This window comes from Sinocyclocheilus anshuiensis, unplaced genomic scaffold (assembly GCF_001515605.1).
Source record: "Sinocyclocheilus anshuiensis isolate Anshui unplaced genomic scaffold, SAMN03320099.WGS_v1.1 scaffold301, whole genome shotgun sequence".
NCBI lineage: Eukaryota > Metazoa > Chordata > Actinopteri > Cypriniformes > Cyprinidae > Sinocyclocheilus > Sinocyclocheilus anshuiensis.
The window spans coordinates 89,233-99,705 of record NW_015539837.1 but is presented as its reverse complement, the minus strand read 5'-3'; the positions used below and the strand labels follow the sequence as shown (position 1 = coordinate 99,705).

Below are 10,473 nucleotides of genomic sequence, written 5' to 3'. Positions count from 1 at the left end.
TTGAACTGTTCTGGAACAGTGTTGTAAATACAACTTAACCACTGATTTCTAGTCGTGTCCTCTTTTGGAAGACCAAACAAAGTAGTTTTGCTTTCACAACGAAATGCACAGCGACTCCACAACATGGCGGCAGCGGCGGCAACAACAATACTACAGGGAGAATCAAAGTTACGCCTTCTTTCTTTGCGTGAACATTTGGGCGGCGTTATGCAAATCTTCCTACACAGTGACGTAGACATGTGGGGGCGTGTTTAAACGAGGCGTTTTAGGAGGGCGTGGACAAGTCTTAACTTTTATAAAGAATATCTCTTTGGGTTTGAGACTTTAGTCTTTGCAACTTTAGGGATCTTATCTATGCACGAACAGCTTGTAACTCTCCAAAGAGAAAGGAAAATTTTAAATTGCATCATATGACCCCTTTAATTTATTTGATTTAAAAAATCAGTAAGATGGTAATATTGTGAAATATTACAATTAAAAATAACTGTTTTCTATTTTAATATATATAAAATGGTAAAGTTTTCCTATGATGGCAAAGCTGAATTTTCAGCAGTCATTTCTCCAGTCTTCAGTGTCACATGAGCCTACAGAAATCATTCTGATGTTAAAATTTAAAGGGATCACCCAAAAATGAAAATTCTGTCATTAATTACTCACCCTCATGTCATTCCAAACCCATAAGGACTTCGTTCATCATCTGAACACAAATTAAGATATTTTTCTGACCCTCCATAAACAGCTAAACCACTACCATGTTCAAGGCCCAGAAAGGCAGTAAGGACATTGTTAAAATAGTCCATGTGACATCAGTGGTTCAACCATAATGTTATGAAGCTATGAACTGTGAGGTGTCTGTCTTCGACACGTGTTCAGGAGGGTACCACGATGCATGCGTGTGGTGCTGCTGATGAGCTGCCATTCTGACATAGAACGTCCATCTCTCTTAGGTCGTCATCTGCATATTCTGGTTCGAAAAGTAAGGCTGGGCAAAAAATTGCAAGTCATCCTCTGTCGAAATTTTCAGACATGTTTACGAAGACTGTTTCGTCTGCTTGTAAACAAGGCACAGCGCATCTGGGTTCTATGTCAGAATGCATGTGTCATGGTACTCTTGTGAACGCATGGCGAAGACTGACACGGAAGATAAGAAATTGTTATTTTTGTTTTCTCGCGAAAAAAAAGTATTCTCGTAGCGTATTTACGGTTGAACCACTGATCACATGGACTATTTTAATGATGTCCTTACTACCTTTCTGGGCCTTAAAAGAAGTAGTTCCGTTGCTGTCTACGCATTTCATCAAAAATATCTTAATTTGTGTTCCGAAGAGGAACAAAGGTCTTATGAGTTTGGAATGACATGAGGGTGAGTAATTAATGAAAGAATTACAATTTTTGTGCGAAATAACCCTTTAATACTTTTACTCGCACATTAGACACCTTAGATTGATTCTAATTTTAAAAATGCGTTTTTAAACGGTCTTGTTAATCAAATAATCAATTCAATTCCACACGAGCATTGAGCATGAAATCAGCGTATCAGAATGGTTTCTGACGGATCATGCGACACTGAAGACTGGAGTAATGGCTGCTGAAAATTCAGCTTTGCCATCACAGGAATACATTACATTTTAAAATATACAAAAGAGAAAACATAAACTGTTATTTTAAACGAGTTACTTTGACCACTACAGTGACAAAGCTGCATGTACCAATGAAAGCTGCACGTCACTTGACTTTGACCATCTATTCTCAGTATCACAGCTACAGCGGCAAGTATCGGAGCAGCTGGAATCCCTCAGGCTGGTCTTGTTACCATGGTTATCGTTCTTACCTCAGTGGGTTTGCCTCCAGATGATATCTCACTTATTGTAGCTATCGACTGGATCCTGTAAGTACAATCCACTTAAATACTACAGCATATACACCACAACAAAAGTAACTCAATGAGTGTCAATCTCACGCATCTTTTTCATCAGGGACCGATTTCGAACAATGATCAATGTGCTTGGAGATGCATTAGCAGCAGGAATCATGGCTCATTTGTGCAGAAAGGACTTCCAGAAAGACATGCCATCCTCAAGCAAGTCAGAGAGAGTAAGATATATCCACCATGTACTCATTTACATGTCTATATTCCTAATTAGGAAATAAGCAAGTATTGTACAGTAGACAATAATAGGCCCCGGTCAAAAGTATCCTATTTTTACAGCTGCATAATATCTGTATTTTGTGACTTGCGGCGAGATACCATGATATCATTCGGAAACCAAAGCGTGCAGAGCTTTTCCACGTCTGAGGTTCCACTTCTGGCAAACAGGGACTACATCTTAGAGGTTGTCGGCGATCAGGTGATTGAAAGGCCGACTGCCTGTTATAACCTCTGCCAAGTCTAACTTTGACAGACGATACCAAGCAGGAGCAGAAGTTGCCTTGACTTCACAAAAACCTTCCCCCTTGTCCTCCCCTTTATTCCACATTTGTGCCATTCTGTCTTTTTACATCACAGATATTACGGTTACCCAAAGTGTCGCCTTTGGTGAACTTGAAAAATTTGAGAACATTTGGGTGCTTTTGACACCTTAACTTGGGGGTTTTGTAAATTATAAAAACGTTTTTTTTTTTATGTTCATCTTCTAGAATTGCCTTAAAATGCAGTAGTTAATGACAGACCACAATAATAAAACCACATCCAAAAGGGAAACATTACACAAGTAGTAAGTCGACTGGGGCTCCAGATATGGATCATCAGTTGCCTTGTCATACAGTGTACGGTGACAACAAAATATGATTTGTAATGACTGTAAGAATAGAGATTGTGTCATGCTTCATTATGTTCTTAGTGCACAATTCCTCTGTTCAATACATCTGTTTGGATAAGTCGCTGTACATTGTCATTACCAATTGTTTATTTTCTTAATAAAAAAGTGAAAAAATTAACATTGTGTTATTCATACTGTAAAAGAACAGGAACTACTGGTTACTGGTTTATAATTTAAACCTAAAATGTGTGGAAAATAGTTTAAAATTGGAAATCTTTATGAAAGATTGACCCTATATTAATTTCAGTTCACTAATACCAAGACACAAATTTCCAGATTTGCAGTGATGCCCGATATTTTATTTCACATCTACATGTTAGACAGTAGCTCATAACAGATGTTCACTGTAGAATCAAAAAGTATTTCATTAAAAAATTAAGACAAACTCATCAATATCGACACATACAACTGTACACAGTAAGCTAAATAAATAAATTCCACACATTGAGTAATCTTCCAGTATTTCCTACATAAATTAAGGCTTAAAACAAGCAACCATCCAGTAACTTCTACTTGATATTTCGTACAACTGGCATCTCTGTTGACTTGCTGGGCGATCTTTGAAACATCAGGATATCAAAAAAGATGGACAGGTAAAAGGTTGCTATAATTACTACTGATTATTACGAAATCACTTTTAAATATTGCACATATGCCAAAACGTGCACAAAAAGAGAATGCCAAGGTTAAGTGTTTCATACCAAGGACATGTAACCAACAATGGCTGTAAAGCTGCTAATAGGTTCACATTAACCATAAAGTAACAGATGACACTGGTTGATCCAAGTATAGTAAACTGCTGCTTATTACAAACTTGACGAGATAGAATATAGTGTGTCACTGTACAAAAACAGACAATTAGGATTAAATGTAAGTCACCAATAATATAAATATATGCACACACACACACACACACACACACAATACCAACCTTAAGTCTTGTAGTAGAGGGAGCATAAGAACAGTCCAATTAGGATTAAATGTAAGTCACAAATAATATAAATATATGCACACACACACACACACACACACACACACAATACCAACCTTAAGTCTTGTAGTAGAGGGAGCATAAGAACAGTCTGTGCTGAAAATGATCAAAAATCTTACGAGGCATCTTGGAAAATTCATGGGTTTGTCTAACTACAGGAGAACCTATGTGGGGTTTTACAAGCTGCTATCTGGAAGACCTCAGGGGAGTCAAAGCTGAGGGGCATGACTGTACAACTGTAAAGCCCTGTTCACACCAAGAACGATAACTATAAAGATAACGATATTAGCGTCCACACCAGCGAACGATATCGTCTGTTTTTTTCTAAGCACAAGCTCATCTGCCACATTAAATTCTCAAGCTCGTAATATAGGATGGATTCTGATTGGGTATCTGTGTTTTTATCGTTCGTCAGCTGGAGAAAAATTTGTTCTGAATGTGATTCCAACGATATCGTTTCTCTGTGCCTTCATCGTTATAGCTGTGTTGTGGACTCTGCTATTCTTTAATATTGAAAACTATTTTTAAAACTATATCTTTATCGTCCTTAGTGTGAACGGGGCTTAAGACTATGAGTGAGCCTGCTGTCCTGGTTCTAGCTTCACCATTGCTCATCAATGAGCTCTACAGCTGAAAACCTCTGGAACAAGTTGAATATGAACCACCAAGGAAGGCTAAATAAACAGCAAACCAGTGACCAAATCAAAGTCAACCGCTGTCAGATAGTCAAGTTGTATACTTACGATTTGGTCCGATGCCTGAAATATGAATACTAAAAGCCCTCAAAATACTTGATTAAAATCATGAAATGTGGTTATCTAGTATTTCTCATGAGGTCTTTGCGGTCTAAAAACTCAGTTGACCGCATCTGTAAATATGGACATGGTCTTATGTTGACTTATACCGCACTGCACCTATAAATGGATAAATTAAAGAACTGATTAAAAGATAAAATAAAGAAACAAAACAAAAAGTTGAGCAAAACTAAATAAAATTTAATGATGGTAAATGCCATGTGAAACAAAACGAAAGATTTCAAAAGGAACACAAAAGCAAAAAAAGAAAAGAACAAAACACAAAAATATCACAAGGCAGTCTTAAAAAGCATATGCATTAGTACTGGATATCTATTTTCAAATAACCAAACTAAACTTAAAGTATGTTTTAGCCTAGAGAAACAAAATGAAAGAAAACGTAAATCATAAACATAGGATGCTGATGCTCAAATGTGATTACATTTTTACATAAATACTCGGTACCTAGTATTCAGATGTCCAAATCGTTTTGGAATATGCTTAGGGATGTGCAACCTGCACCTCTGCTGGGGGAAACTAAACCTTCTATTCATGTCTTTGGTCCTTCTTAGTTATCAGTCTATTCAGAGGGTCCCTTACAAAACATTAACAAGTCAGTTAAAGATTTTCCCCTCACTGAACACTTTGCTTTCTTTACAATTATGTCCTTTTCTCAATGAATCACTCAGCATGCTGCATTTAAAACTCAGATTTCAATAAACAAACGAACTGTTGTGAGATGGATCGTGAGATTCCTGCCAAACCAAAAAGTGCTACATTATTGAGGGCAAAGAGGAAAAATTACATCAAATTAAGGCATCATAAATACTAAAGAGCCATGTAGGATGTAGATACTGACAAAAGAAAGACAAAAATCTGAGTTTTAAATCCAGCTTCTGGTGAATGAGGAGTCTGACCACATATGGCACATAGCGACAATATCAGGCTAACATCAGAGACACAAATTTGTATCAAATGCGAAATTGGTCAAATATTGGGATAAACCAGACAAAAAGTGTTTTGGGCGTCTAAAACACTTGCATTTGAAGCATCCAACAGCTTGAATCTTAAAAGAAACGAAAAGAAACAGTCAAACAGATGTCTAAACGTGACTTAGAAACATGAACATTTGCAAAGACTTGATTACACTAAAAAAATAATAGTTTTTCTTTTTCAAAACAGCCAATTTCTCTGGCTTCTCAGATAACACCTCTCCTTCATTTTCCTGGCAACCCTGCTTTCTACTTGTGCGACTTGCTCGTTTTGAACGACACTTGTAAAATCTTGTCCCCGAGGCGGTAGCCGTTGAGGCTGGCGATAGCCATGGCTGCCTCTTCATAGTTTGGCATGGTAACAAACCCAAATCCTTTGCACTTGTTGGTGTTGAAGTCGCGGATCACTTTGACATTTGTGACAGCACCGAAGGGCCCAAACATCTGCCACAGAATGCCCTCATCTGCATCCTGGCCCAGGTTGTAGACGAAAATACACCAGCCTGACGAGGAGTTTCCAGGCATGTTAGCGCCAGACATGCCACTCATGTGGTCCACACTCATTGGAGAGAACCTGAGGACAGGAAATCACATCTTTTAGATCAGATACGCACACAAAGTTTCATTGACTGAAAGAATTTTCATTTTTGGGTGAGAGATCAGTTTAGGAATGATGTAGTAACCAAGCAAATAGAGAAGCACAACAGCTGACACATTCACCTGAATCTCTGGGCCTGGTGGTGGACGGGCCCCCCGAAGCGGCGAGGCTGTGTGTGATAAACCGGTGGAATAATTTGTGAGTTTTTCACTTGGTTGGGACTGGCAGCGAACTTTACAGTGATTGGCTCTGCAGCGCCTGGCGGCTTCTGCCCATTCAAGTCCTTAATTGCGTCCTCGGCCTCTGCTCTTTTGTCAAATCGAATAAAAGCCACACCACGAGAGAGTCCTGCAATAAGGACAAAATGTAAGCATTTAAATGCACTCTACGACAAGTAGTGCGAAAGACTATGAAGAGAACTATGCTCGTCTACTGACCTGACGCTTGATCGACGAGGACACGTGAGTTGATTATTCTGCCATAACGTGTAAACATTTCTTCGACGTCCTTCTGTGTCATTGTTTTAGGCAGCCCGCTGATGTAAAGGTTGGCATCCTTTATGGTGTCAGAGCTTGGCCTGGCATATGACACCTGTTAGGAAGAGCAAAGTTAAAAGATCAGATCTTGAAGAAACACCTCCCCTAGAGGGGAATCATTAAAAAAAAAATATATACATTTAAAAAAATGTAGAAAAAACTTTTGCTACTTTTTTTTTTTCTCAATTTTTTCTAAATAAGGAAAACCCCCAAATTGTTGAAAAATGTATTTTTACCATGTTTTTTCCCCTTAAAAATATTAAATAAAACTATTTTATAGAAATAGAAAAATTAGGAAATTTTCTATACAATTCAAACAGCATTAAAGCAACCTGTAAAAACCATAGATAATAAAATTGATAAATCTAAATATTGAAAAGCCAGATAATACGGCCACAACCAAGATGCCATCAGGTCTGAGCAATTCAACAATTGAATTTGTTCTCGCTGCCTTGGTCTCAAAACTGGCGGTCTGAAGCAATGACACATGTAACTTTACACAGGAGCACCTTTTGTCACATTACCTTGATAGTTTTAGACTGTAGTCTCAGTCCATTGAGAGTACTGATTGCTCTTTCTGCATCACTAGGGTTAAGATAGTTAACAAATCCGTACCCTAAACTGTGGCCTAGAGAAAAAAAAAAAGGAAAACAATAAAACAAACAAAACAAAAAAAAAAGTTGAAGCGTTCCAAATACAAAGGAAAAAAACATCCTAGTATCAAGTGGTAAACTTCTGGGAAAAAAATGTATGCCACCAAACAAATAAATCCGCATTGACTTACATATATGTGGGAAAGGCCTCAGAAAGGAAACTAAAAATAAGTCGTTTTTTTGGTCAACACTGAAATGAAGGCTACATAATTGTAAAGAAACAATTAAGTGCGTCTGAAGTCACAAATCTTTTAAAAACTTTAGTAACATCATGGCTACAGGCAAACCCCACAAATAAATGCACTGCGTCTCTAAACCAATGAAGACAAAACATTTTCTCAAATCTTCCTCTCAACATTGTTTTTTTTTTGTCTGATTTGAAAGCAGTGAGCCAAGTGCTAATAAATACTTGCCTGCTACTTTGTCCCGAATAAGTTTAGCAGACTCCACCTCCCCAATGCTGCTGAAGAGACTACGCATCTCATCTTGGCTCATATTCTGAGGCAAGTAGTTGATGATGAGATTTGTTTTGGGATCTTTAGGCTCATCGGCCATGTGATCTTCGTAACCGTTCGACATGTCATAGACCTCCTGGAAATAATAAAAACAAGTTTCTGTGAAGGTTATACACAGTAAAAGCAGAAATCAACATTTAATTGGACTATTTAATGCAAACTCATTGTGCACTCATTTAAAACCTGGGAAAATGCAGTAAATGGTTTTATGCTTTACTTGCTGTTGATACTGGATAGTTTTCTGCATACAGTTGTGTAAAGAGTCTCAAAATTAGGCCTAAATCTTGCTTTTCAATTACTAAAGCTGGCAAGCCAGTAATAGAATGACAATCATGCAATTAAAGAAAATTATATATATATATATTAGGGATGCACCGATATGAACATTTTGGCCGATACCGATAATTCTTTATTTTTGAAAGCCGATAACATATGTTGGCCGATAAATCTATATCCTAAAACCCACATCCCAAACACTTCAACATAAGCAGCCTAGTTTGAAAGGTGTACGTTTTAAAAATAAGTATCGGGCCGATACCGATAACAGAAAAAATTAGCATTTATCGGCCGATACGGTGGCCGATATATCGTGCATCCCTAATATATATATATAAGACGACAGTATCGTGTATCGACGATAGACAGAGATATCGCCTGTGACTGATGCCTTTGACGATAGCAAGACGATTATTATTATTATCAGGCTAGTAATACTATCTAATTAATATAGAGAATGGGAATCAACGTCATGCCGCGTTGGATTCCACCATGTTTTAGGTCACGCTCAGGAGCACACTGTCTAAACACACGCAAATCACCATAGAAAAAGCCGACCGTTTACTATTAATATTTTTTTTAAAACCATCTAACATACTCTTAGAATAAAATGGACTAATATGTAAATCTCTTTAAATTAAAAAAAATTTTAAAAAAAATCGCTCTGTGGTTTGTCTGAGAGGCTGCAAATATTCATTATTCAGTCTCCTTCACTACAGTGGTACTGGTTTAGGCTAACTGCTAACACTTTGGTTAGAGTAGCAAAATCATGGCTAAGGGGAAAATGCATAACTAGATCTCAAACAGTGGATCATTTATCATTGTTATATATTGTCATATTGCCCAGTAAAACTGCTCAGTGTAAAGAATTAAGCCATTATAGAGGTAACAGAACTTACTAGAAGCTGCTTTGAAACGATGTGTATTGTGGATGCTATGCAAATAAATACCTTGACTTGAATGAACCAAGTTGAAGATTCTTACTATTAGAGATGCCGAACAACGATGCATGCGATCAAATAAATTAATGAAAGAAACTTAATCCATGCAAACAATCCATGTGGCTGGGTATCAACGAGCTGCCGCAAGATAACGTTTCCATGGAGAAGTCTCCCAGATGGCAGGGCTTGCATGGCTTATGTGGCCGCCGCCTGATGAGCTGCAGCTGTGACCGATCAGCCTGTGATGAGGACGGCCAGGTGTTCCTTGCTTGTTTCCAGGGCGACGCTGATGAAGCTTCGGGACGCTCGTCACACCATACCGAGTTTCAGTTTAACTTTCATCCGAGTTCCGTAGTGAATGTGTTGGAATGATTAACGCTTACTGTATCAACATAGCGTTAATCAAAAGCAGAGGTATTTAATGCAGACATTGATAAGGGCTATGGTATAGCCCTTATCAATGTCTGCAGGAATTACCTCTGCTTTTTCAGCTTTCCAATGCTGAAAAAAGCAAATTTTTCACACCGACCGTGCAAAGGGCTGTGGCAAATGATGTTAACCACTCCAACGCGATCTGAAGTAGAATAATATAAACATTAAATAATATCAAATGTCTACATTCACTAGGGCTGTGCAATATATCGAAATATCACAAATGTACATATCGCAATATGCATATCGCTACAGCTTGCAATATTTGGGGCCATGAACAAAAGACAGAGAAAATCACTCACTGCTCTTACCTAAATAACTTTTGTAATCGTTGAATTCACTGGCAGATGAAGTGGAGCGTGAACAGAGAAATATATGAAGCGTATTCCATGCTAAAATCAAAGACGGTCTATCCGAACATCTTGAGCTTTGAGCGTCTCACACGGCGGGTGACCCACGTGACGTCAACGTCTTGAAATTTGCTGGTGTTTAAATATTTAAGGAGCCAAGCTGCTGTGTAAAGACTATAAATGGACATTACAAGCATTACAATGTGAAGATCTAGTCAGGGTTCTCAGTCCCGCTCCTGGAGGGCCAATGTTTGTTTTTAACTCCGCCCAATTTGTTTTCCTTTCCTTTCATAATGTATAGAGTTCAAGTTACCTCTGAGTGTTACAATTATAGGATATTTGTAATGGAAAATGTAAATTTAAATACAGAAATACAGTGCCATTTTGAATATTGCATTGCCATTTTGCATATTGCATTTTAAATTGAATTTTGCTACCTATATGCTTCCATATTCAGACGAGTCATCACTGAAACAGCAGAGTTCTGTTTTTCAGCACGCGCTGACTGAATTCTGACTCGCAAATGCTATTATAAACAACAAAGTGCAGATGTACGTGCGATGTAAGTATAAGAGA

General features: G+C 37.8%; 1 protein-coding gene and 1 pseudogene across 2 annotated transcripts in view; one reads left to right on the top strand and one right to left on the bottom strand.

The window, feature by feature from the left end:
• The window catches only part of LOC107684400 (excitatory amino acid transporter 5-like), an 11,420-nt pseudogene extending 8,523 nt beyond the window's left edge, over window positions 1-2,897 (top strand).
• Window positions 2,898-4,388: 1,491 nt separating this feature from the next.
• Window positions 4,389-10,473, bottom strand: part of LOC107684401 (ELAV-like protein 1) — a 9,693-nt gene continuing 3,608 nt past the window's right edge. For both annotated transcript variants that reach the window (XM_016480658.1, XM_016480657.1), the window contains 5 exons: window positions 7,797-7,974; window positions 7,255-7,358; window positions 6,632-6,785; window positions 6,317-6,542; window positions 4,389-6,170 (listed from right to left, as the gene is read on the bottom strand). In XM_016480658.1, the coding sequence (XP_016336144.1) occupies window positions 5,846-6,170; window positions 6,317-6,542; window positions 6,632-6,785; window positions 7,255-7,358; window positions 7,797-7,962 (975 nt within the window). In that variant the 5' untranslated portion in view covers window positions 7,963-7,974 and the 3' untranslated portion in view covers window positions 4,389-5,845. The remainder of the gene's footprint in view (window positions 6,171-6,316; window positions 6,543-6,631; window positions 6,786-7,254; window positions 7,359-7,796; window positions 7,975-10,473) is intronic.